This window comes from Oryx dammah, unplaced genomic scaffold (assembly GCF_014754425.2).
Source record: "Oryx dammah isolate SB20612 unplaced genomic scaffold, SCBI_Odam_1.1 HiC_scaffold_9, whole genome shotgun sequence".
Taxonomy (NCBI): domain Eukaryota; kingdom Metazoa; phylum Chordata; class Mammalia; order Artiodactyla; family Bovidae; genus Oryx; species Oryx dammah.
Genome location: NW_024070193.1, coordinates 13,255,170 through 13,282,817, shown reverse-complemented (window position 1 = coordinate 13,282,817; position 27,648 = coordinate 13,255,170). Strand labels below are relative to the sequence as shown.

Genomic DNA, 27,648 nt, shown 5'->3' with positions numbered 1-27,648 from the left:
TATTTCTGCGACTAACATACACAATCCTAGGTGCACCCAGCTGATGAAACCCACCAGGGGTGGTGTTTCTATGGTTTAGTAGCTAAGTCATGTCCGACTCTTGCGACCCCATGGACTGCAGCATGCCAGTCTCTGGTAGCTGGCATGATGTTTTCATACTTGTGCTTTAAGCACCATCCTTGCTGCTAAGAAGTGGGTGGTTGTCCAGGTTCAGAAGAGGCATCCTGGCTCCGGAGCCCACCCGCCTGCAGGACCACCTCCCCGGTGCCACCGTCCCTCCCGTGCAGACGTTGCGGCCACACTCACTGCCTCCACCAGGCTGTCGGCGCTCCTCTGCTTGTCGCTGTTCTTGTTGTGGAAGCTGCTGGGGACGGTCAGGCTGGCTGGTGTGAACGTCCGATAGGAGACGCTGGGCTCGTCCGTGTACCATGAGCTGCGGTGCAGGGATGGGAGGCTGCCATTGACCTGGTCTGGGGCCTCTGGCCGCTCGACCTGGATCAGCGGGGTATAGCACGGCGTCCAGTCCCGATACGACGGCGTGGCCGGAGGGGTGGCCCACGACCGGGTGGAGTGGCTTGGTGAGTACTTCTGGGCTTTACTGGAATCTAGGCCGGCGACTGCCATGATCTGAGGAGATAGAGGAAGCGGGGTGAGGTCCTCAGGGGTCCCAGCCTCGGGTGCCCTCAGAACAGGCCAGGCTCAAGGCCCTGGTTTATAGGGGCTTCCAAAGGATACAGCACTCTGAGTAATTCAATGAACTGGCTGTAAAAACTTGGCTGTCTAGCAGACTGTGTTTTCTTTTGCCCCCAATCTGTCTCCTGATCCCCAGGTGGTAATCAGTTATTCATGAAATTTCTTAGAAGCATGAAGAAGACACACAAGTCGTGGAGTACAAACATGCCACCTGGATGACTCTGGGTTTGATGGGAAGTGCACTTAGGGCAAGCTGACGGCACCCAGCGCTCAGAGAAATGGGTTGGTTCTCTCACGGGCAACTCGTCTGCAGCTGGCACTCTGCTCAGAAGCACCACCGGTACAAGCCTGCTTCTTCCAACTACAGCAGTGCCACGGCAGGCCTGCCCTGCATCCTTCTCTGCAAGGGGCACAGGGGACAGTGAGGCCAGGTCTGTGGCCAAGTCAGAAGCCGGGATCAGCCAAGGGAAGCACACACAAGCCCGCGGGGACCCCCATGCCTACTTAGTGTGTGGCATGTGATGCCTGGGGCCTTCCCAAGGTTTGTCCTCCATCCACAACAGAGTAGGACACAGCAATTAATGTAAAAAATGGAAGGCAAAAAGGGACAAGGTTGGCAGAAAGACCAGAACAGAAACTCTGAGGCGGCAGCTAGTGTTTATGTGCTCAGGACACTGGGGTCCCTTCCCTGGAGCTGCCCTGGGGGCCGGCTCACCTGTTGCTGCATCAGGTGCAGAGGCAGGGCCGTGCGGGGCGGGAAGGCGGGCGACGGCGGGACCTCCTCCTGGCTGCTCTGCCGGCGCAGGCACTCGAAGTTGAAGGAGGACCTGCGTGGGGCTGAGAAGTGAAGCACACGTGTGACACTGGAACCAGCTGTCAGGCCCTGGGCTCTGGGGGTCAGGGCGGCCCACCTGGATGTCCAGCAGCGGGGGCCCAGGAGGAAGCAAGCACGGCATCCAGAGAAAAGCACTAGGCATGGTGGCGGGGGTGGGGGGTTGTCTCAGAACTTCAGGAAGAGAAAGCAGCCCAACTGAGGGGTGTTTCCAAAAAGAGCAAGTTAATGTCTCGGCCCCCACACAGCTGTTCTCTCAGGAGAAGCCAGAGAGCCATGCTCTGACTCGAGGCCCCTGGCCCTGCACGTGGCAGGGACGCAGCGTCTCAGGTCAAGTACATGACCTCACTGGAGAACCCACAGGTGCCTGCCGGCTGCCTGTGCTCCTCTTCCCAAGCATCCCTGGGGCCGGAGTGTCCCGTGGGTGCTCCCAGGCTGTGACCACCCTTCTGTCTGCTACCTGCCCTAACAGCTCAGCCAGATAACAGGCAGATCCCCTGTGGGGCAAAGACCCAGCTTCCCTAGCCGGGAAGACAGAACACACAGGAAAGGACACCTTGAACTACAAAGAACGTGGCTAGTTGTCCTTAATAGACCACAAACAGGCTTCCCAAGTGGCGCAATGGTAAAGAATCTGCCTGCCGATGCAGGAGACACAGGAGACACGGGTTCGATCCCTGGGTCAGGAAGATCCCCTGGAGAAGGAAATGTGAACCCACTCCAGTATTCTTGCCTGGGAAATCCCATGGACAGAGGAGCCTGGTGGGCTACAGTCTGTTGGGTCGCACAGAGTCAGACATGCCTGAGCACCTATGCATGTCCTGTTAACAGCCACTCCAAACAGAGGCTTCTACACAGGCTGAGTGATGACGAGGTGATCCAGGCTTGAGGCCCCCCAGCGTGCCAGGCCCAGGAGATCAGTCTAAATTCTGGGCCCCTGTGCACAGGCCAGAGGGCTCCCCAGGACACCTCTTGTTACCGGTGGCCTGCAAGGCAGCATTGAGTCACCTTGACATTCCTTTCTTGAACTCTGCTTTCTAAGCTCACAGGGCATTTATCCTACCCTAGCACAACTCCACACACCCCTGACTCTTACACTGGAAAACTGCAGGGACCAGCCTGGGGAGCCCCTGTGGGCATCCTGGGAGGCACGTGAAGCAGCAGAGCCCTCTTGGTGGAGGTCTGGCTCCAAAAGTGCATGGATACCAGAGATAGCCCATGCCAGCCACTGCTCAACCAGGCGGGAAACCCTACAGACAACCAGCCTGTCTCGCAGGCCCGCTGTACACCATGCAGCCTGCTGGGCCTCCTGGTCTAGCTGCGTCTGGGGAACATGGACACCTGCCATCCACTCCAGATGGCCTTCCTCCCACATGCTGCCTGGGGCCAAACTCAAGTGTTCTAAGAGAAGGACAGAGTTCCCAGGTTAGCACCACCTCTAGCTTCCTCCCAGGTCAGGTGGTGGGACCAGAGGCTCAAGCCAAGAAAGGAAAACTACCACCTCCACCATTCAGAGAGCACCTTTCAGTTTTGAAAAGGGATCCACCTACGCCTGTCATCTTATTTGCTCTGCACAACCAGCCCTAATGCAGAGAGCAACCTCTCTGGAGCTGAGCACATAGGAGTTCCATTGGTCTCCCTGCCCGAGATCTGAATACATGGGCAGGAGAGCAAATACAATGCATTTCACCTATTCACGCTTATAAATAAAGAGGGCAGCCAGCTGCCCACTCAGCGTCCTTGACTCATGGACGATCATGACCACCCAAGGGAGAAAAGGCGGTCACAGGAGGGCAGTGGCACTCACGGGGCCCGGGGCTCAGCCCCACCTGCACAGGCGCCATCCAGGACTGACAGAGCCCAGCACTGCTCTGTTCAGCAGCTTGTGTTTGGGGCTGTGAAATTAAATATTAACCATGGATATGGGTCTGATTGCACTTGCCCACAGGACGCTGACAGCTGGGGAGAGACAGGCCTGGGCACCACCCAGCTGAACTTGTTACTATGCACAGAGATGGCAGACTCAGAGCCGATGTGTCTCATTTATTTCTGGTGACTGATTATAGAGTCCTACCCCAAAATACACCTCATTCCTCAGCAAAGCCAGAAGTGGATATCCCTTAACCATCAGCAAAATGTCCACATGTCCAAAATCAAGCTGCCCAGCCAGGAGATGGCAGGAGCTGCTGCTTTATCTCTTTCCCCAGCCCCGGTCCTCACTGGGGGTAACCCAGCTCTCTTGGCAGTACTGGTGATGCCACATGTACCCAAAAACCAGCTGGCCCCTGCCCCTTCTCTGCAGGATGGGATTCCCCGGCCCTGGGATGGGAGTGCCTACCCTAGTGGTCACCACCAAGGCCCCAGCAGGGGCACTGGCAGACCAAGGCAAAGGTGGGGGAGAAGAGGGCCGTGAGGTGAGACAGGAGGAGGCATGGGCACCACAGACCCTCACACGCTCCTCAGAGCCCTGGGCCTTGGTAAGAGACTTGGGCTCAAGTCCACTCAGCAGGCAGGCCCATCTGGGGAGTGAGCCTGTCGACACCATGGTGCAGGACTTGCCTACCCATCAGGGCAGACCCCAAGCTCAAAGGCAACGACGATGTGCCCAGAAAGCCCCACATCAAGTGCTACAAACTGTGCAACCATGGAGCCCACACCGCCTTCCCTGTTCTCAGCGCTGGAGCACTTCCAGCCCTACCATGTGGCACGTGGATGAGGAAGAAAAGAAAACAAACAGCCTCTCCATCCAGTGGGCTGGTGTTGAGGACTGAAGGTCCCTGACCATGTCCGGCCCACCCCCCGGGCTGGGGCAGGCAGACAGACACACTACCCTCTGCGAGCCTGGATCCCAAACAAAAAATCTGGCCTCACATGTAGGGGTAGGAGGTAGTAGGCGTCGCCTCGGAGACCTCCGGGAATCGTAGCCAACGGGCGAGTCATCGTCCTCTGAGAAGCTTTGGGGGTGATGGTAGCCTCGAGGCCGCTCGAAGTCCAAGCTGCTGCCTGGGTACCGGTTATAGTAGCCGCAGCCGTAGCTTTGCCTGGTGGCCAAGAAGGCCAGGAGAGAGAGCACGGACACGTGAGAGCCCAGTTAACAAGCCCACATCCACAGTCCACTGCTGCCACCTTGGACACAGCAGGACTAGCTGAGAATGCAGCCCTCGGCTCCACAGAAGATTCTAGACGGAGGACAAGGGCTGCTACAGGAATGCTTCGGAGGGCAGGCCTGTGAGGAGCAAGGCGCCTGTGCTTTCCCTCCCTGGGTGGCCTCAGTCCTGGCTCAGATGTGGACTGTGGGTGCCTTGCAGGCTGGGCTAGCCCCACTTTCCCCCAGAGAACCCTCTTCCGAGGAGCTACCAGTGGCTAGGTGGTGGCGGGAAGGTGGCGCCTGGGACAAGAAAAGCATGAAGCACAGCCCCCACTCTCAGGGAGCAGAGCCAATACCCCACGCACACAAAATTCTAATGTAGGCTAGAGAACGTTAGCGCTGGAAGACAGGGCTTGGGGTGGGCCATGAGCTCTAGGGGTGGGGGTCCTTTCAGTTCCAGTTGGGGGAGGGAGGAGCAGGCCCTTGCAGGGGGTGGGGTCAGGCCAGTGGAGGTGGGGAAGAGCATCCAAGGCATGGTGCTCCGAGCCACGGCCCTGAAGAAGGAAACCGAGAATGTGGTTGGCTCAGAACCAGTGGTTCATGAAGTCAGACATCCCGAGGCCCACGGGAGGACAGGGTGGAGAGTAGAGGGAGTGGGGGTCTGGCTGTGGCAGGCCTGGAGCATGAGGCTGGCATTTAACACCATCTCAGAGGTCAGAAGGGGCCTCGCTGCACAGACACGTCCACTTTGATGGGCCCCATTCACGGTGAGATGCAGTCCATGGGGAAGAGGTGGATGGCCTTTGTGCCCCTGTACCAACTGCTATCCATACGTGTCCTACAGCAAATGCCCACTTTATCCCACCCACCCTTCTTCAGGACAGAAGCCCAGGAGGCTCATCTGCTGAGTGATGCCCCTCTGACCTCTCATCCCCTCACCTCCAGGAGAGAACCCCTTGATGGGAGCGAGAGGCAGGAGCTGTTCGTGAAGCCCAGCCCAACCTCTGGGCTGATGAGTCCCAGCCTTCAGGCCTGAAGGAACGGCCCTCACTCCACCACTCGCCAGCCTGGGGACCATGCCCCTGCTGCCAGGACAGTCCCTGGGCGACGGAGCCCTCACCTGCTCCCAGTGGGTGAGCTGTCATCCTCACAGTACTCCTCGCTGCTGAAATACTCCTGCTCCCCTGGGCAGCAGGGGTCCCTGAAGTAGCTGTGTATCTCCGGGTCCTCCCGGCAAATTGTCGGGAACTGCTCGTCTCCTGAGTCAGACCTGCAGTGCGGAGAGTGGGGCTGAGTGGCCGGGTGGGCGGCGGCAGCTCCTCCGGCCGTGCCTCGCGGTGGCCAGAGAATCCCTGCCTGCGGAGTGCTCCTGCCTCGGGGCGGGGCTAGACTCTGCTGCTGCCTCTGGCAGTGGTGGTGGACGTGTGTGCATGCATGCGGCTAGGTGTGTGCATGCCTGTGTGGAGGGGTGTGTGTGTGTGTTGTGGGTGGGGGTGGGGGGAGTGCGTTAGAGTGTGTGTGGGGTGTGGGTGTGGGGGGGACTGTGTGTGGGTGTGTGGTGTGTGTTGTGGGTGGGGGTGGGGGGAGTGCGTTAGAGTGTGTATGGGGTGTGGGGGTGTATGTGTGGGGGGAACTGTGTGGGTGTGTGTGGTGTGTGTGTGGTGTGGGCGGGGGTGGGGGGCAGTGTGTGTAGAGTGTGTGTGTGGGGTGTGGGGGTGTGTGGTGTGTGTGTGCATGCACGTAGACACCAGGAAGGGCTTTCTCTCTCGGCGCCTTGACAATGCCAGCACCAATCCACTGCCCTCAGAGGCTGCCTGGGAACCCACAGAGTAGATGCAGTTTGGGAAAGCAGCAAGAGAACGGACCTGGAGACCTGGGGCGATGGGCTCCCGGGCCGCCTGCTTCGGTCCCCGGGAGGCGCAGGCCCCAGCCCAGGGTAACTTCAGAGCCTGGAGCCCCTGACCTAGGAAGGCTGACAGGAGCTTTGTGTACTGTGTCCTGGGGAGAGAGACTCTCCTGGACAACACCTGCTGCATTTTCCAAAGACGGCTCTGACCCAGGACAGTCATGTGATGATGCCCTGAAACCCAGAGGTCCTGGCCTCAGCCCTCAGCACAGGCAGCCGGGTGCTGTGCTGTCGCTCCTCTCCAAACAGAAGACTCTGGGTCCTCCAAGCTCTTCACCCTCTCCCACCCTCCTCCAGCCCCAATGACTTCCCCCTTGATGATCAGTAAACCCGGAGGTGGATCGTCCCCATCCCCAACACAATGACCATCCCACCCACAAGTCCACTGGGCTCAACACGCGGGGAGCAGGGCACTCTGCACGTAGGCAGATAAAGGCCCTGCTCTTCAGGAGGTGAGGGGTCATGCTTTCACAAAGCCCCCACAAAAGGCTCAACCCCACAGAGTAGAACGACTGCCCAGCTCCCCAGGTCTGCTCCCCCAGCACTGTGCTGAGGCTGGTGGGGCTACAGCTGTGGGCACATGGCATGGGAATGTGGGCCCCTGGATGGTAACCCAGTCTCTGCAGATACGGATCTGAAGGCTCTGCATCCACAGCCCGGGGCCAGACCACCCTACACTAGGCGAGCTGGCTCTCAGGGCACAGTCACCTCCCAGCACTGGAGAGGCCCTCTGGTCCCACAGGGAACACACAGCATTTAACACACAAACACAGGCAACGAGCACATACCTAATGTAAGTTTCATAATAGCGGGTTCTATCCAGGAAAGGCATAACATGGGAGGGAGGGAGAAAATAAAAGTTAAAATATTTCCAGCAAACTTTACACAAAGGATATATCAAGTTACTCCCCAGAGCCAGACTCAGCAAACTGTGGTTCCCAGCCAAATATAGGCCGTCATCTGTTTCTCTAAGACCCACTAGCTAGACTTTTTAATGGGCTGGCGTGCTGCAGTCCATGGGGTTGTGAAGAGTCGGACACGACCGAGCAACTGAACTGAACTGAAAGGACTGAAACAAAATCAAAGGGAGAAAAGTAGTTCGTTGCATGTGACTATATGAAGCTGGCATTTTACTGTCCACAAAGCTTTATCAGGACGCAGCTGCACACGTGTCTCCGTACTATCCATGGCAGCCTTCTCGCTACGACAGCATAGGTGAGTAGTCACAGTAGAGACTGTGTGTGCTCCAACTCTAAAACGTTTACGCTCTGGCCCATCACAGAGAAAGCTTGCCAATGCCTGTCCCTGAGTCTGTGGGACAGTTGGGGAAGGTCGAGTTTGCAGATGTTGTGTTAAGGGGCAGGCTGCAGGCTGGCCTGTGGCGCTTTATCCTTTGGGACCATCACGTGGCCAGTGCCTGAAGAAGCTAGGACCTGAGGGCACTCACAGGTGCTCATGGAAACACCCACAAGGAATCCCCCGCCTCTGATGGAGATGGAGTGAGCAAGACCCACCTGGGGCCAACAATATGTTACCAAGTGCAAACCCGTTTGAAACGTTACCTTTTAATACTGCACCTTCTGTGAGGCTCACGGCCATGCTTGTGGAAGGAATGATGCCCGTTTTCAGACACAAGCTCAAGGTTCCCAATGCTGGGCCGCTTTCCAGGGGCAGCTTTGCACATATTGGCATTATTGAGATTGGCATTTGTTGAGCTGGGAACTTGCTTTCCTATGGAATTATGGTTATGATGGTTATGACACACCGAATTTCCTGCTGGAGGAAACAGCGGTTTCTCAGTATCACTTGCAGGTGGAATTGAAGGCCTTTGGACATGCAGGGGACGGTGGGTGGTATTGGTCTGCTGAAGGGAATCTCTCCTATCACTATTAACATGATTGACATGGTTTCCAAGCAGGGCACCATTTCTCTGCAAAATAATGGGAGACAACACCAGGTAATTTAACAAATATTTGATGCAGGCTAGCTATGTTAGGTCATTTTTTTTTTTCTACATGAAAAACAAATTCTAGGTAAGCTCCGTAGGATCCCTGGAAAACAATCTGAGTGTCTCAGTGATCGGGGTGCCTGTGTGTGTAGCTGCTGGTCCCCCTGAAATGAGGAAGGTTACCGATTCCTGAGCTGGGGAGCAAGCACGTGGCTGTCACTCGAGGGGGCTCTTCCAGTTGCTCCGAGGTAAGTGGACTTTCGCCCAGCAGGGCTGTTGGTGGCCCCAACAGCTGAGGCCGGGCCGCAGGCATGTCTCTGGGCCAGGGGCTAGGAAGCAGAGGGCCGGCTGGCAGACCAAAGAGCCAGCCCGGTGGGGAGAGAGCAGGTAGGGAGGGCCAGCAGCTGCTAGGACCCGGGATGCTTGTCCACACCAGCCAGTGGTTGTGGCCAAGCTCCTCCGAAGTGGCCAGTGTGTGGCAGAGGAGCAAGCTCAGAGGAGGAGCAGGCCTGGCCCTGGAAGGGGTCCTGGGGGATGGGAAGGGTCTGCTGCGGCGGGGAAGGCAGGGTCCATAAGCCCCTCTAGGCCTGAGGGCTGCTGTGCGTCCTCCAGGCTCTCTTGCAGATCGTTAACTGCCCCAACTGGACTCCTGCCCTGCTATATCCAAGTGGCCAGTGTGTAGCTAGGCGTGGAATAATTACTTTGAACACATCTTCTTCTTCTTCTCGTTTTGTTTCCTCTGGCTCATCATCTTGCAAATCGCATGATATAGCCCGCCGGATTTCTGGCCCAATGTCATGCAGTGTCCTTAATCCCGCCTAGATCAATGAGAACGGCAAAACCAGTTAGACGACATGGGTGGCCAGGGCGGGGGAGAGGGTGGGGGGCAGCCTGGGTCCTGGCTGTGCTCCTGCCTGAGTCAGTCGTGGGAAAGGAAGGTTTCTCCAGAGGAAGAAGTCAGTCCAGTGGTCAGTCCAGAGACTGACCGCTTGTCTGAATGCCCCTGATGGTGTCCCTGTGGGCTCAGGGTTATAGGGTGTGGTCGGGAGTTCAAGATGGCCCGGGCTGGGGTGCTTGAGGCCAGTGACCTTTCCAAACACCTCCACTCGCAGGGAACAAGGCCTGGTTACCAGTACTAGGGTCTGCCGTGGCCAAGAACCCAGGCCCAGGTATAAATGACAGTCTACGGAAGCATGGCAGCATAGCACCACCTCCCAGACCTCAGGTGGGGCGAGGGGCACAGCCTGGCTGTTCTCCAGTACGGGTGGGCAAGGGGGCTCATTGACCATGTTCCGGATGAGGGAGTCGAGTGCAGGGGCCAGAGGGCAAGCAGACCAAGCAGCCGCCCAGGCCAGTGGTTCTGCTTCAAAGCCATGGGAGTGAGGGATGGCACACACACTGCAGCCACAGCACACTCAGGACTGCAACACGGTGGACAGACGTGCATGGACGTGGGCCGCGTGCAGGGCCGGCTTCCGTGGCCCGTGGGCACCTGGCCTGCAGCCTGTGCTCAGGCTGAGAATGGCCGGTGCTTGGGTCATCCTCTTGAAGACCACAAGACACTGAAACGGGCTCCAGCCTCTGGAGGTGGTCTAAGACCAACCAGGTGAGCCCTTCAGGCCCCTCACAGACATTCTGCACTTCCCCGGGGCCCTTGCTGCCAGCCTGCCTCACCCTGGGCCCCAGGTTCCCTCGGGACAGGGCCTGGGAAAAGGCCTCCCATTGTACCTAACTGCGTTAGGGAAACATTTAAAATGCTTACAGACTATCTGTGGGCAAGGGGTAACTCTTGGCTCCAGGAAAATTATGTTTTCACCGAAGACTTGGAGAAAACTGGCAAGCTTAATAGGGACAGTACAGTTACTCAATCCTTCGCCACAAAAACACTGGCATCTCAGAGAGGCGTTTCCTCCCCACCCCAGGTCTAAGGTCACCCGGCCTGTATCCAGGCGGCACCCCTTAAGGTGCTGGCAGTCTGTCTGCACCTCAGTGGCCACTAAAGGTGTGGAGGACGTCCGGGGTCTGGCTGTGCGGGTCTCCATCTGCAGCCAATGCTCCCCAATGTGAGGGCAGTCTGCAGAGAAGGGGGGCCCTGCTCTGCCCTTCTTCCACATGCCCTGGCAGTGGGTGGGTGTAGGACATAGACAAAGCGTCAGGACCACAACTGAGACACGCCTGGTAGTGGAGGGGGTGGGGTGGGGTGGGGTGGGCTGGGGGTGAGAGAGGATGGTGGTCGCAGTCTCACCAGATGCGGCAGGGCTGAGCCCCTCGTGTGGGAATGCTCAGATGGGCCTCCTGCAGACGCCAGTCGGGGGCGGGGGATGTTCATTTAGAACAGAAAGGCGCACGGAACCGCCCAAGAGGCTCCTGTGAAAATGGCCTTGATCATAGCAGCACTCAGCCTAGGAGAGGATCTTTTCAAAGATGGTGCACCAACCAGGCTGGGTCTGGTTCAAACCATTCTTTCAACAAAGGAGCAGCAGACTTTTCCATTTTATGAACTGTGGGGGTGAAATTGTGGCCTGGAGTCAAATCTTTAAGGTTCCCAGCTAGGAATGCTGTGGTCTCACAGGAGAATGACAAAGGTGTCGCAGGTCCAAACCCAGAACACTCCGTGGCGTGCTAAGACTGCCCCTCACTCACCTGTCCTTCTGATCACAGGCACAAGACACACACGCTCACACGTGCCCACACGTACACAGCCACACACATGCACACACACGTATACACTCTCCCAGGACCCAAGCTTCCAGTACATCTGAGCCTGGGAAATCATTTCTCTTAGAGGCACACCCATACCATTCTCAGGGGGACATCAAGAAGGCAACTCTAATGCCAAGTGGGTGAAAGCTCTTTCACAGCAGAGCTGCAGGCCTGGGCAGCAAGGGCGAGCCCAGCAGTACTGAGCAGCCCGCAAGTCAGCCAGGCAGTGTTCTCTAGGACACACTTATCAAGGGATGATGCATTAAACCAGGGTTTCACCATCTAATTCTGGATCACTGGAAAGAAAGAGCTGTTACCCCCTCTGAGGCTCCCAAATAAGACACCAGGTTTGAGACACCCACTGCCATTGCACAAAAGACACACAGGTGACAGGCACCGAGTATGTATCAGGTAAATCAGGTACTGTAATCCACATCCCAAGGCACCGTAGGCTGGGAACACTCTGTTTAAATAACAGCAGAGAATCCTATTCACTGTCATTCAACTGATTGGACTAGGTCTGATTAGAAGAAATAGAAAACTATTTATTTGGATAATTTTTAACATCATCCTCTGTTGATGGTTTGACATTTTACTGAAATACACATATGACATAATTGCATAATAAAAACAAAAACTGTCTCCAGCATGTCTTCAATGATACACAGGATTAGGAGAGAGCAGTAAACAGACACAGGACAGAGAATTTGTTTCCAACAGAAATCATGGAGAAAATTGAGAGGTGGCCCAGGAGGCCACTTCCAAAGACAAATAAAAGACAACATGTTTATTAAAGAGACATCAAAGGAGGAGAGAATGCAGCACTCTTCCCAGACAGGAAAGCAGAGGCTCAGAAATCATGATTATAGTTCGCTTGCTCCACAGAGGAAGAAACACACCTTCTAAGAGTCAGGGATTGACTTCACTCTTTCACAAGGGGTCTAAGGAAGGATAGGTGGGGAGTGGGGTAGGAGGGGAGGTGCTGCAGAGGGTAGGGGTATCTGCCAGGGTTTGGAATGAGGGAAACACATGTTCCCAAACTTGAAGCGAAGCTTAAACACAGCACCCTGAATTTATTACATATCACAAAACATGATAATGAAAAAATTTCTAGCACACATATCAAGCTAAAAGGTAGCTTAGGCTGCTCCAAAAATTCCATAGGCACAAGTTCCAATTCCCAAAGTGCAGAAATCTATCTTAAACCCTTGATAATGTTTTTTTTTTTCCCCCCACAGCCCTTAAAAAAAGAACATTTTTTTCCTTGAAATAAAACACATTACAATCAGGAAAATTAACTATTCTTTCATATGTCATGGTTGTGTCTATCAGCAAAATACTATTTTAATTTGAAATGTGACCATTAGCATTTAAACCAACACAAAGCCATATAAAGTCATTCCAGTAACATCATAGAATTATGGTTTTGAATAAACACAGAATTGCTGCTATAAAATAGAAACATTATTGATTTAAGATGTCCAATCATATAAAATATTAAACAGAATCAAGCCTAGTTTCTGGTTGATTTTTAAATGCTAGATGTTCTCATATTTTTTTTTTAAAAAAAACAAAGAAATGTTGGCATTTTGCCTGTAGACTGCTGCTTTCAATTTTAGACACCATTTAATTGGAATTTTATAGATATTTACTCTAATGAATAAGTCTAAAAAAACACCCCCAAACTATAAAATCTCTCTAAATATTTCTGAAGCAATTGCATTATGTTATGGTGTTCTAACCTCAAATAGGAACATTCACATACCTTCTTTTCTCTCACCCTCTTTCAGGGGTAAGTTTTTCCTACCTGGTGCGTTAGAAAAGCTCTCACTGCTCGTCTCCCTAAGCTAGCATCATCACACACACCGGTGGTCTGCCAGCTCTCAGCACATAGAAACACCCAAAAGCCCCCCTGAACCTACACTGTAACAGTGTAGATAAGAGATGTGGGTCTCCAGGTGGGACTGAGCCAGCCCATTCATCCTCGGGTGTGAGTGCCAGGCTTCCAGGCTCCAGCCCAGGAGCCCTTGCCCGGCAGAGCAGAGCCTGGTCTCTATCACAGGCAGGTCTCGCTCAGCCAGGGCTGGCCCTGCTCAGCCATCTCCTTCAAGGCGAGTTCGGGTTAACCCTTTAGCCGGATTCTTCCCCTCCCGAGTCAGAAGGGATCATTTTAGACTAGCTCCCTCAACGGAAAAGAACTGGAGAGTCAATTCTCTCAGAACACACCTGCTCATCCACAAGCCGTCCTCCGCCTCCCCCGCACGTCCTCATGCACACTCATCACACACAGGCACACCCCTTCTTTTGTCACCGCTCTCCGCCTCTGAGTGTGGCCTTTGCGTCCATTATCAACATTATGAACAGCCCTCGAGTTATATATAAACATCAGGGGCTAGCATCATGAGCCCGGCGCCCCCGTGAGTCACGCACAGTGATTCCAGCCCCACTGCAAAGTCAGCCATACGGTTACCATGTAAGTTACCCCCAGGGGTGACACTTCGCCGAATACAGCGAGTCTGCTCCCTTCATGGCAAAACCAATACAGAATTGTAAAGTAAATTAAAAAAAAAAAAAAAAAAACCATAAAGGACACTTTAAACAAATCGCCTGAAGTGACCTATCACATTTCCCTGCAGACGATCCGACAGAGCTCTCTGTTTTAGTTCCACCTTGCTTCTTGGTTATAGTTTTAACACCAGAAATGGGAAATGCTTGCCAGTTTCCTGAAAAAAGAGAGTTTTACTTAAAATGGGGGCTTAGCAGAAGTCACCAGTCACGACTCCTATTCTACTAGCATCTTTGCCGAGTGCTATCACACACTTTATCCCAGTACATCCTGGGGGGAAGGGTGTGGGTGGGGGGCCAGGATTATTCCCACATGGTTAAGTGACCTGCCCACACTGGTTAAGGCTCAACTAGCAGTCCTGATGCTCAAGCCTCCAGTGACACCATGCCAACCCCACGGTATTGGGTCTACAAAGAATGCTGGGATCAAGCCGCGATCACGCGCTCACTCACGACTGTGACCACACACGACTGTAGCTCCCGCCCAATCACGGTGTGACCCTTCTTCCCACTAACCCAGCTGCACTCTTGTATCACAGCTATGACAGACGATCACTCGGTACCATGAAAACTATCCTCAGCACACATTCTCATCTCCGCCATGCCACCCTCAGGAGCTGAGAACCTTACAATCACTTCGCTCTCACACATGAATTCAGGCCACCATTCTTCCAGAACAGCACGCATGTGGGGTATGACTCTTAGTCTGAACGAAGCTGGGACTGGGCATGGGTCTGGAAGGCAGGGAACAGTTCAGGGTAGGGCGAGATTATAAAAAGGCTCCAGCACCCTTTTCCTTTACGGGGGATGTGGGCTCAGTCCCCTAGAGCAGCAGTTCTCAAAGTGCAGCCCAAGGACCCTGGGGACCCTGAGACCCCTGCAGGAGGTCACTGTGATTTGCATGGTAAGACAAGGATGCTTGTATGCCCTCATCCTCTCCCAGAGCACATTGGGGTGTTCCAAAAGGCTGCTTGACCCCTGGGGATCTCATCTCTCCAGCATCTTTGTGCTTGCATATTCTGGGTTTAAAAAATCTGTTTAAATTCCTAATGTAGTAAATACTGATAGATAAGGGTCCTCAGTACTTCTTAAGAGTACAAAAGGTTCCTGAGACCAAAACATTTGAGAACTTGCAGCTAACCCACCCACAGACAGGCCACACCATCTCTTCCTTGGGCGCTGGGCTCCTCCCCATCCAGAACTCCTGTGAATCCTCAGGGTCTTTGTCTGTACTTTCGGAAGAAACGCCCCCTCATGGCTTCTCTGAGTGAGCCTTTGGCATGGGTGGCCTTCGCTGTGCCCCCTCTCTTGAGGGCTACGCTGTGCCACGGACAACGAATTAGCGCAGGTACCTGCCCGACCAAGCAGTCATGTGTGTTAGGAAGCTCCCACCTGTGGATGACTGACTTGTGACACATTTGGGCTAATGAGGGCTACAAGCTGGGTGTTATTCAACAACATGCCCCGGTTTAAAAAAAAAAAAATCACACTTTTTGCGATTACGTAATGTAATTTTCCTTGACCTATTTTCAGTAATTCTATCATCTCAAAGACTTGTGAAAATAAGAATCACTCTTCTCAGAGAGGAAAGATATTCTATCTTTAAGAGCAGACAACTGAGTGCCCAGTAACCCTGTGGATCCACTGAACATTTAACTAGGTCACATCATAGAGTAAGTTATTTAAGAAGAGCCCGAGGTCCAATCCTATGCCTGCTGTCCCACGATGGACTCTGGCCTGCCGTGTCTTCCATCCAGGAGCTTAGTTAAGAGTTTAGCACCATGGATTCTGGTGTCGGGCACCGAGTTTGCTGAGAGAGTGGCAGTCTCACATACTCCACTTGACTCGTCTCTCACAACGTTTCTACATCCAAACCTTAGCAGAAACTAAGGTTTTAGAGAAAAGGAGAGAGTTGTCTGCAGCTTGACTGTCGCCCAGGCTTCAGGGAAGCCTCGTTTGGAGCTGAGGCAGGAGGTGGCCTCCTGCGATTCCTGACTGTCCTTAACCAACTGGCCTCAGCTACCAGCCACCACTGGGCCCACGTTGGGCAAGATTCTTGCTTTTCCCTAAGTTCCACCTAGAAAGTTACCATGTTCCAGTTTTCACTATGTGGAAGGACCGTGGAGATATGTGTGTGGAGACACCAGCCTCCTGAATCACTTAGGGCTCTTCTGCGGAGGCTTTGGTGTATAGACTCAGATTTAGAAGACAGGTATTCACTTGAGGCCTCTGACGTGGGGTGCCACAATTGGGTGTGGGGGGTGAGCACGTACATCCCTTCAGTGCTTAATAAACTTGACATCAGAGTAGGTGGGGGACAGAGGGGTCATTTGTGATGGTGGATACGCTTCTCGGGTGCCCACGGGCTGCCTCTTTTTCAGTTATGATACACCAAATACTTAATAACTGGTACATCCCAGGCACTACCCAGCCAGAGTGGAGGTGGGCCTTCAGACCAAACCTCCGCAAGCCCCAGAGGTGCCCACTAAGGCAGGCATTAGCCCTTCGGTGACTGACTCACAGAGGGGTTTGGAGTGGGCCTGGGGTGCCAGCAGGAGGTGAGGAGACTCAAGATACCGGGGGCCACTGCTGTCAGCATCCAGACGCACCTCAGCATCGTCACGGGGTCACCCCCATGCCCACGTCACCACCCACAGTGCTATGTCAGAAAGGCAGCCCTTTTCGCCCGTCCCATGGACCCTGCTGTGAGGAAAACCCACCTCGAGCTCCTAGACGTCCAACAGTCTATGCACGTCAGAGCAGAATCGGGGCCCAGGGCTGCTTCCCCAGCGGGACAAAGGTCAGAGCACAGAAGACAACACGGGAGCAGACCTCACGGCTGGAGGGGCTGAGTCACGCACAGGACAGGCCCAGGGGCTTCCTAGCACCACTCTTCCCATGGTGATATGGCTCCAGGAGCCAGGCTTCCCCACGCACCGGGGCTCCATGCCCTGCACACACGCACGCACACCCTCCAATCTGCACAGACCACGCCTTGTAACCCTTCTCTGCTCTAGACTCTTCAGGAACCTCGGGCTTTTACACTAAGGTTACTTTTGAATGCTGACTCCAAAACTCAGATTGACTCCTCTGGGCATCTTGGGTTCAGGGTCAGGTGCACTGACGCCTCAACCACTGCTTGGAGTTGGCTGAGAATGTCAGATGGAGCCCCCTCACAAAGCAACTTCTTGGGCAAAAATATACCCTTTGTGAGATGTGAGAAAACAACAACCTGAGTTACTTCTGTTTACATCTTTACACGTTTCCTAGATATCTCAAAAAGGGGGAGAATTCTCTTTCTCGATGGATCACTACAAATACAGAACAAAAGGTCAAAGAAAAACAAGAGTTTCTTAAAGTTCTGGTAGTAAACAGGCATATGATATTATTATTGTTGTAGTCTTAATAATAAGCAATTATACGTTCAAAGTGCTTTACAATCACTTAGCTATTCCTCACAACAGCCCTGTGAGGTAGGTCGACATTATTACCCCCATTTTACAGATGGGGAAACTGAGGCACAGAGAGGTTAAGTGTCTTGCCCAAGGTCACGCAGCAAGTGAACGCTGGCACTGGGACTAGAACCCAGGTCCCCTGACTCCCAGTGTCCTTGAAACTGGACCACACCGCTTCCAAAGAGGCATCCCTGGACTGGCTTTGAATTAGAGCCGGACAATGTCGGATGAGGTTTGGGTGTGGTGGTGTTTCCCGCGGACGCGTTAAGATGGAACCTGAGGTGTCACCTGGGTTGGTCTGGGCATGCAGGGGAATGTGTCTGTAAATGGGGGTGTCTGCGCTTCCTGTCCTGCCCCCATCTCCCTGCACTGTGCACATGTCACTGCAGAGAGCTGAGTGGGATGGTCAGGGTGGACTGGCACATATAAAAAGAACTCTGTCAGCCCAGCGCCGAGGGGTCTGCCAGTCTTTGGTAGTTCGGGCAAACTAGGGATGCAGGACTTTGGAATGGAGTCAGCTGCCCACCTTAGGCAGGTCTGCTTAATCGTTTTTATTAATCTTTTTTTTTTTTTTTTTTTTACTGGCCAGCATCAGGAAGTTGTGTTCATTTCATTTCTCTTGGGGGCGGCTGCCCCCTCCTTTGCTCTCTCTCTCTCTTTCCCTTTCTCTGAGTCTCTGCTCGCAAGGGAAAACTGTTAAGCCTCGCTCGTTCCCTTCCATGAGAAGGAGCCACGTGAGCAGCATCCACGACAGGAGGCCACGGCCCCGCAGTTGAGCCACGGCCCCGCTTCCACCTTCCGGAAGAGTGCTTTGCTTGGAAGGGGTCTCTCTGGGGCCTTGGGTTTGCTTTTTCCTGCATTTCTCCCGAAATGCTGTTTCAGTAGAAATAAGCCCACTTGAGACTTTTCCCTTTCAAGGCCTTAGCCACAAACGCCTTCCGACTAACGAGCTTGGTGCTGTAGCTCAGGCAGAAAATTCTAAAGCATCCGTTCAAGCATCTGAAACAAATGAATCAGCCGGTGAAATCTTATCTGTTAGCATCTGTTCTTCTCTTAGATTAAAAAAAGAAAAAAAACAGCCTTTTTATGGCTTTAGATGGAATCATGCTTTAAAAAAAAAGACAAAAAGTCTTGCTAATTTTGAGACTAACATAACTAGATGACAGGTATGAGATACTTGACAGATTCCCTGTCTGTGGAGTACCCCGATTTCCCTCTGAGTTTATGCCTGAGTCCCTCCAAGGAGGCCATGTGAGGGAGTCATTTGATTCCGATCCACCACCCACCTTTCCACTGGGCCACCTACACCACCACCTGCCACCTGGGGCTCAGGCTTTCACGTGATAAAACCTGTCTAATTCTTTACAAGCCTTAAACCTAACTTCCAAACAGGTAAGAAAAAAAAAAAAATCTAGCCCTCTCAAATCTTCCTGTCATGAAGAAGGGCAGGCTCCTGTTTTGGCTGAGCGGGGAACAGTCTCCCCCTCAGACTCCACCGGAGTGTCTTTGGCATAAAGGAAATCCTTGGACATTGAAAGAAAAAGAAATGAACAAAACTTTCCCCACTCTGGGACCTGTTTTCTTTTTCCGATCCATGAGGTACTGGGCTAAAGCGTGCCTGGATCTTGCGGTCCTCATCTGGCAAGCCTGATGGGGCGGGACTGTCTGCTGGGGAGGGGGCAGAGTTTTCATGGCTGTGGACTTGTGTTCACTTAGTTGCTTGATCCAGGTGGAAATCTGCAGGTCACTGGGATGCAGCAACAATGGATGAAGAGCAAAGGCTGAGTCAAACTGAAGTGAGTATGGCACGTAGGGGATGAGGGAGGAAAAAGAAAAAGCCTGATGCAGCTTCCCTCCGATCCCCTCTGGAGAGGGGCGGGAGAGAAGGCTGGCTTTACTGATGAAGATGGATGGACGGATGGAAACTGCACACTCATTCAGACCACAGAGGCCAGAGGACACCGGGTGCCAAGCTCCTACCCACACGGGATCCAGGAGCTCCTCAAGTCACCCCATCTTCGTGGAGAAGGGGCCCTGCAGTTGGTCTGAACAGAGGGAGACCAGATGGAGCCCACATGGTTGATAACCAGAGTGCATCCGTGTGCCTGCCAAAGCCGAGTCACTGAGGGGGGCAGAGAATGTGGACCAGCTCTGATCCTGCTCAGACGGACGCACCCTGCGCGGCACAAGCAGCACCGGCCTACGTCCTGTCTTGGGCGCTCACCCGAGGCTCATGCTCCTCTTGTCATTAGTAATCGAGCTGCTGGTCTACTGGCACCCCCGACCCAGGGAGGACCACCTCATTCCACTTCTCAATAGGCCACGCCCACCGTGAGGAGCTTCTCTGAGGACCTGTGTTCTTGTCCTATTGACATGGTGCACCCATTTCTCCTCCCACTGCCATCTGATCCTGTTTCCCTAAGGTCGCATCTGCTCATATTATTTCCTCAATTCAGAAAGGAAGTGCTTCGTCTTGCTAGGTAAATGCAGAGTGACAGAACACAGTTAAAGCCCTTCCTATAGCATCGGACCAAAAACGTAATGAGAACTATCCTTCACGGAGGCAAAATTTTTCTGTTTTCAATGCATGCTGCAGAATCAAGTGCATTTTCCAGAATATCTGTCAAGATTATGAAGACAACTTAATTTACTAGGCTGGGTACACAACATAATGTATAGCCACAGCCTCAACTCAACTCCCAGTGGAACCATGTGGAAATGTGTTGATGTTGGCACCTAACTGGAAATATTTTAATTTCACCAAGGAAATAAAACTTTCTACAAACAACACAATGAAAAATGTCCAGGAGGAAAACATGACCGTGACACAACGCAATAGTCTTTTTAAGCCATGACGCATATGTGTAGCTTCAGCATCATTTGAACCTTTGACTTAAAGACTCAGTGAAACCCACCCCACTATGTGATTATTAATTATATAGGCATGTGTTGTCATTCAGGTCTTAAAACATCCAAACACTATATCCAACCTCCCGAGCGAGCACTGAAGCCTTCTAACTAGGAAGGCTTGGGGACTCAGCAAAGGCATAACCCTGTGTTCAAGTGGTCATTGTACCTGCCTTCTATGGAAAATGGAAAGCTCTTCAGCCAGCGCTGCCTTGATTATTTACGGTACATGACGGCACAGCCATCCACGAAAGAGTATGTTTCCCCCTCCAGAAAAGTCAAGCCCCACCACACCCACCAACTAGAATCTGAGAACAGCAAGTGGCTTCCTGTAAGGGCGTGGGCACCATGACACCCTGGAATCTGGGCTGCTTTAGGCAGGAGCTTGCAGAAATGTGATCATCACTCCCTGCCTTTGCACCCAATTTGGCCACACCACCCTCTAGAACACACGGACCAGACCTGTTCAAGTTTACAAATGCGTCTTCTCAGCTGACTGGCCTCTCTAAGGCTACTTGTGAGCTGTGCTCAGGAGAAGGGTTGTCATTTTTGCAAAATGGACAGGTCAGAGGTGAAAGTGTTATTGAAATTCCACAATCTGGGGCAGCAATCAGCTATTTGAGCCTCAGATTCACTAAGCTTCCTTTAGCAGATGTTGGATCAGAGGAAGAATGACCAGAATCTCTCTTTGATCAGATTCAGCATCCATCTTTCCCCTGTGTCCTATAACTGTCTGGGCAAAGCCCAGGTCATATCATGAATCCACAGGTGACTATCACACAAGGTCATCTCCTAACCCACCGGTTGCACGTACCTCACACTCCTCCCTTCATTCGTCATCATTCACATTCATTCTCTCTCAGCAAGATCACAGACAAGCCTTCACTTTGGTAATTACCATCACTGAGAACACAAAACAATGCTGGGCATTTTCCCCCGGAAAAAAAGCAAAAGACTATTTCACATTGAACCTTACCCATACCAACAAGACCCAATTTAAGACACACATGGTAAGAGGGACGTAAAAGGCAAACATTCTGTGTCAAGCTGCTCGGACAGCAGAGATGACAGGGTGCGCGATTCATTTGCAGTTGTTTCTGACAGCTTGCCAACCTCTGTAGTTCCCTTTTTGGAGTCTCGGCATCTTTTCCTCACTCCTTCTCCCTTGCTTTCTCTATCACTTCAACCACAGACTGCCCTTCCTAGCCCTCTTTTCGCCAGTCTCCACCAGGACACCATTTCCCTGCACACCTGCTTCCCACCAGGCTCTGGGCTTATCAAGGGTTTTACACCCTAGAATGTATGGACTCTAGTTAGAACCAGAGGTTCCTGAAGCCACATTCCCCCTCCAGGAGACTGGGCAGCTGTAGGGACTAGAGGCTGCTGGGTCACGAGAGAACAGCATTTGCACAGCAAGGCTCACAGCCACCAGGAGACAACACGCAGACGCAGACACACTGTACGCACACACACAAGCTTGCTCACGCACGCACGCATGCACGCACGCACCAGGAGGTGATGGATGTTACTGAGATGGACCAAAAACCAACAAGCAGTGGGGTAAGAAATAAACAGAAACAAAACAAAGCACTTGCGTTCGGATGGAAAGCTGTTTCGTGGGCGGCCAGGGCCCGAGCCCAGGGCCAGGGGAAGGTGGGTGCCTGCTTGGAGGACGCTGCTGTTGGAGAAGCCTGGGGGAGACAGGGCATGGCGTGGGGCAGCTCTGGCTCCCCTCCCGCGAGGGGTGTGCCTTGGCCGCTGTCCTGCGGGGTCCCACCATGCGGGCCAGGCTGCGGTGGGCATGGATGCAGGGGCACAGAGGGTACTGGGAAGGGGAGGCACTTACCTGGTGGCCCAGAAATGGCTAGTCCACCTTTGGGGGAGTGTGCAGTATCTCAGTTTAAACAAAATCCTGGTGGTAACTGCTCAACCATGAATAGTCAGCTCTCTAGTGTTTCAATAAAGCTTGTAAAATTGTTAGTGAAAAAGAGAAAAAGACAAAAACAACAATTCACCTGTAGGGCAATTGTGCTGTTCTTCGCGGGGTATCTTCCCACCAGTCCTTGTTCTTTCCGTTTCTTGAATTTCCTAAAGTAGTCCTGTATCAGGAAAGTGGCATAGAACTTCCCCACGGTTACCTCATCATCTAAACGGAGAGACCAGACAGAGCTCTCCCGAATCAGCACATTTGCACCAAGAGCCTCAACACTTGCTTTGGGCAGGGAGGGGGCGGGGGCACTGAGCTCTCAGCTTAGGACACGGGAAACTAAATCTAGCGAAAAGCAAGATTGTGCAAAGCAGTTAAGCCTCAAAATTAGAGTCAGTTACATAAACTGATACTCAAAATTGCAGAAAATAATGGACTTGTCATGAGTTTCATAGAGCAGCGTATTAGTAACACCATGAAGTGCCATCTCCGTTATTGACTCAAAAGAAAAATTATAGAACAAAAAAAAGGCTTCATGGGTCATAGTTTCACCCTGTGCATAGGGATTTGCATGTGTAATTACCGTGAACATCAAGGACAATTAACCATCCAAACCCCAATGCCTGGAGAGGAAGATAGAGAACTCAGAAAGGTGACAGACAGGCTTGGAAGGAGAGGCCAATTCCGAAGAGTGACTGCAGACCCAGATTTCCAAGTGCCCCTTAATTCTCTGCTGATAGCCTCCACATGTCGTGGCTCGGCTTGTAATTCACAACTGCTTGTTTTTGATACTGCGAGTGACAGCTCCAGCTCACCTCAGAGCTGGCTGCCTTATCTCTGCTTTGTTCAGAAACAGCCCCACCGTGCGTGGCCGGGGAGCTGGGACTCCGTTGAGCCTGATTAAAGGTGATGCATGAGGCAGAATAGTGGCTCTTGCTGTCTCTCAGGAAACCACCCTGGCAGTGCCAGTGTGCCTGGGGTCTCCACGAGGGCTGCTCTCCCAAGGTGCTCACCCCCACACCTGCCCAGGGTGCCCACGAGGCTGGTGGCCAGTGACCATGGCTTGCAGAGGCTGGAGGAGAATGGCTGCCACCCTCAGGCTTTAGCGTTGCTCGACTTGTGGCCAGGCTGCCCTTGTGACTCACGTGCCATCTAGGGTAGAGGACCTGGCCTCTCTGGGCATGTGTTCTCACCCGCAGGTGAGCCTAAGCCTCTCAGGAGAAGCTGTGAGAATTCCAGGACAAGAGGCCTATACAGTGCTCTGGGTGGTCTAAGTGCCAGGGGACAGGTGGCAGTGGGCCACTGCCATCAGAATCACTGTTATCTAACAGCTCTCCAGCAGGGGCACCTACTGAGAAAGGACAAGAACCACAACAGGGTGCAGGACACTGGAACCCTCAGGTGGGGTGCACCCGGGGGGTGCATTTCCTGTCCGTGTGGGGACGGATGTCCGTGACTGGGCACTGCTGGGCCACTCTGGGCTGCCCGCCCCAACTTCCTTGTCAGAAGCTGCTCAGTGTCACTGTGTGAGAGGATGCCTGGGGGTGGTCGGCCTTTGGGCAGCAATGAAACCCAGGGCCCTCATCAGTCTGGGGCTGGTCTAACAATGGTCTAACAATGCCCTGTGCAGAGGCAGGGAGGTGAGAGGCGAGCGGACAGAGGTTTCATGACTTGCTCCAGGCCAGGTGAGCTGGGAGGTGGGCCCCCCAGACCTGGGTTCTCATTCTCCACCCCACTGCCTCCCTGAGGGATGGCCCAGCTCCACCACAAGGGCCACCTGGTCCTGTGGGGTGGCCTCTCCCCAGCAAAGTCCACCTCTCCACCAGGCCACATGCAGGAGGTGGACCAACCGCGACCCGACAATCCCAGGGTCAGCCAGCCTCTGCCAGTCAGGGTCCCCAGTCGCCCCTGTGGGCTCCCACAAAAACACCAGCCATACTCACAGGAAGCCCATCTCATCCCTTACTGGGGTGCTTCCAGCAAAAGCAGGCCTAACTGCTCTCCCCCTTCAGCCTGGATGGTGCTAGCCTAGAGGGCCCAAGGGGGCTCCTATGGGAGAGTCCTGGCTCTCCCTGGCCCAGAACCTGGGTGGGGCAGTGGGGGCGGGGTCACTGTACTCAATGAAGAGGGTGGATTGTGTTTCTGCCCAAGGGGCACCTCCAGGGTGGAGGTGCCCACCTAGGGCTCTGCAGGCAGGGCCTCCAAGGGCCACCTGACCTTCTGCACTGAGATGCTGAGCTACTGAGACCGGGCTCAGGAAGAGTCTTAAGAACAGCAAAAGTCACAGCTACAGCAGGACAGAGAAGGAAGGAAGAGGAGAGTAGGGAGGCTGGCTGGGCTTGGGACTTCAGAGCACGATGGGGTCACAGGGGAAAGGAGCCAAAGATTCAGGTCCAGGAGCGAAGGTCCGAAGACAGAGAGGAGCCCCTGGGAGGACAGGGGAAGAGCCATGACTCGGCAGGAGGCCACAGCGGAGCTGAGAACACGAGCAAGGTCCAGATGGGAAACGAGACACCTCAGCGTGGAGAGAGCGGACAGGCTGTCCCCACAGCCAGAGGCAGCGCCGGAGCCCAGCATTCTGGCCTGGCTCCCAGGCTCATTCCTGAGCATCACCCCAGCAAGCTCATGATGGGCTGGGGGCGCCTCCCATCACCCCTGTGCTGGCAAGGCCTTTTCAGACGGGCACCGACTCTGCTTTCTCATCAGGGCTGTAAGGGTTCCCTGAGTGCCCCACAAAGACCAGTCCCAGGTGCAGGGCTGGCCTGGCTCAGCCTGCTGCCCTCTGGCCAGATTACCGAGGGTGGACACCGAGGCCCTCCGCCATGGGAGCTACCCATGCGCTGGCCCAGAGGGTCGTAAATATATCCCCCTTTTCTAAGTGCTCCACCGGGTGGGAAAGGCTCATCTGCTGGAAGGTAAGACAGGAAAGACAAAGAGGCAAAGGGTGAATGCAGATGCTACAACCCTGCGCAGCAACTCAACCAGAGCCTGTGCCCTAAAGCCTGAAGTCTCCACCTTTGGAAATTCAGTGACAAGAGCCCTTATTCGAGATCAGCCTGCATAAGCTCTATGCTCAGCACGTGCACCACCTGGGCCATAAAACCTCTTGAGCATCCCACCCCTACTAAGGTGCTGTTTCCTTCCCAGGGTTTCCAGGGCTCTGACTGCCATTTTGGAAGAGATTAACCTTGTCACCCTAACCCCCAATCCACGTTAAGAAATGCAGAGAGGAAAGCAGGGCCCACTATTGGGCCAGGAAAGAGGAAGACTATGTAGCCTTCATGAAAAGCCTAGTAGGGCTACAAGCTGATCAAAGGAAGGGACGCAAATTCCAGACCCCCTTTTTTTTTTCTTGGTGAAACAGAAACAAATGAAGTTTCACAGAAATGTGAATGTGAGCCTTGCCAGGACGGCACTGATGTGACAGACTGGGCTGTAGGGAGGGTGGCGAGAGGAGGGGCGGCCTGCGAGGAAGGCTCCCCCGAGACAGGTACGGCCCACTATTCTGAAGCATGCATCTGTATCGTGAGAAATATGTAGGGGAATACAGTTGGCAAGAGATAACTCTGATTCCATGCCACCACCCTAAAACAGAATTGCTTCAGAATATTCTGAAAGACTGAGACTCGAAAGGAATGGAGGCTGCAGAAAAAGCTCAAGCACATTGTTACAACGATTTAAGAAAAGCAATTCGTCTCAGCCATGCGAACACCTGGGTGTGCAGCTAAAAAGAAAAGAGCGGAAACCAAAGAGCTGTTTTAAACGTGCAGGATCAGTTCTCCTGTGGGGAGCCAGGCACCTCTCTCTGGGTGGGAGTTTTCGTTTGGTTCTGGTGTTTTGTTTTGCATGCTTTCTCTTTATCATTTCTTGATGGGTCCTCTTTCCCAGCTCTGAGCTGTTGGCCCTGCCAGCTCTGGGGGGGCTCCCTCCAGCAACAAGAGCTCACAGTGCTTCTGGCTTCACGTGGGGAACAGAGCTGGCCTGCAAGCTTCACTATCCCCCAGGATCCAGAGGTTGTCACTTTCTCAAAAGGAGAGGCCACTGTACTGGCCTGGGGTTCCAGACTCAGCTTTCAGACCTGAGCCAGCCCCATTGGGAGTGATGCAATCCAGTTTGTTACAAAACACACCAAACATTTCTAACACACCCGGGGCTGAGGCGGGTAGAGGCCGGGTGTGTTGGCACTGAGCAGACGGATCCTGCACCTTTAAAACTCGAAAATGAAAGTCAAAACACAACCACCTCCACTTTTAAGTCAATGTATACTTCAACAAAAATGGAAAAACAGTATCTGGATTATATATATATATGTGTGTGTGTTATATATATATAAGTCTGAGAAAAGTTTAGTCAGTTATTTTATGATAAACAACAAAAAGAAATAAGCATGCTTGTTAGTTCCATCTCTACTCTAAATTCTAATTAAAGGGACATTTGGGTAATAGATCTCGTCTTAGTAAGAACATTTCAAAAATACCATTTTTCAAAAGCTTTTTTTTTTTTGTGAGAAGTTTTCAACAGTATGTTGAAGGATATATGGAAACTAGTTTTAAGTACTTCATTTTGGGCAACCCCCTCCCCGCAAAAAAACACAGGCTTTTGGTTTTGAGGCCGCAAGCTTGCTCTCCTAACATGACTTCCTCCACCCACAAGAGAATCCCTGCTTCAGCCATCTGGGTCTCAGTTTCCTTCTCACTGAAGCCTCTCCTTTGTCTGGAATGGTCTTCACATTATCCCAAATCATTACACTGATGGCCATAAGGGCCTTCTTTAGCTGCTGGCCTCAATGTTCTGGCTGGTACCTCAAGCCTTCTGCAAACACGCTGGGATTCCTGGAGACTAGCACTGAAACCAACATGTTGGCCAAAAGCTACTTAAGAAATAAATTGCACTGACCACCAGCTGGAGGGACAACTTGGTCAAGTAGTTTCATGCTGGTTTTCTTCCAAATTTTCTTGATCACAGCTCGGAGTTCTTCATTAGCTTGTTCCAGGTTGCCTGGATTCAAAATGCAAGAGAGGCAAATGAGCCTTGTTTCTTTTCCCCTGCAACACCTCTCTGTTCTCACCAGAGCTGCCAGTGGCACGAGTCACCTCTCAGCTTTCTGGGACAAAGTGATGCATGAAGGGAGGAGAGAAAGGTGGAGGAGGCTGGCCTGGCCAGCGGGCCCAGCACAGACATCCTGATTACATGTACCACCCCGCCCCCCTGAGGGGGGCCCTTCTGACAAGAAGAGGTCCACGTGAGAATCAAGGTGGGATATGGCCTCCCCGTCCTCTCCTCCCACCTGTCCTGCTTCCAGGGAGGGCTCACCTTCAGTCTTGATTTTAAGAGCCGTTCGAACCAGAGCAAACAGAGTTGCATTAAACATGACCGTCCCATCACTGTTGAGCGGCATGTTCATAGCAACTAGTCTCTGTAAACAGAAAGAAAAGTCCCTTGATAGAACGCAAACAACCGATGACAGCTGCAGTCCATTCCATTTATTTTCTGTTTATTCTCTCCATCTCCTTTCTAATGGCTCCTTGATTCAAGTTAATAGCCATTGAGGGGTACCTGCCATTTGAGGGGCTCTGAGATGACGAAGCACAAATGCTGGCACTCAGAAGATAACGCTTTTTTTT

The 27,648-nt window shown here is 52.9% G+C and overlaps 1 protein-coding gene across 13 annotated transcripts in view; it reads right to left on the bottom strand.

Annotated features, from left to right (window-relative positions):
- Nucleotides 1-27,648, bottom strand: part of CACNA1D (calcium voltage-gated channel subunit alpha1 D) — a 347,512-nt gene that overhangs the window by 2,340 nt on the left and 317,524 nt on the right. For 7 of the 13 annotated variants that reach the window (XM_040247200.1, XM_040247204.1, XM_040247197.1 and 4 more), the window contains 10 exons: nt 27,338-27,440; nt 26,921-27,022; nt 22,113-22,243; nt 9,169-9,285; nt 8,082-8,449; nt 7,308-7,334; nt 5,734-5,883; nt 4,397-4,566; nt 1,409-1,530; nt 307-627 (listed from right to left, as the gene is read on the bottom strand). In XM_040247200.1, the coding sequence (XP_040103134.1) occupies nt 307-627; nt 1,409-1,530; nt 4,397-4,566; nt 5,734-5,883; nt 7,308-7,334; nt 8,082-8,449; nt 9,169-9,285; nt 22,113-22,243; nt 26,921-27,022; nt 27,338-27,440 (1,611 nt within the window). Of the gene's footprint in view, nt 1-306; nt 628-1,408; nt 1,531-4,396; nt 4,567-5,733; nt 5,884-7,307; nt 7,335-8,081; nt 8,450-9,168; nt 9,286-13,752; nt 18,190-22,112; nt 22,244-26,920; nt 27,023-27,337; nt 27,441-27,648 lie in introns of those variants that run through there. The other 6 variants (XM_040247206.1, XM_040247202.1, XM_040247207.1 and 3 more) reach the window with 5 other exon arrangements.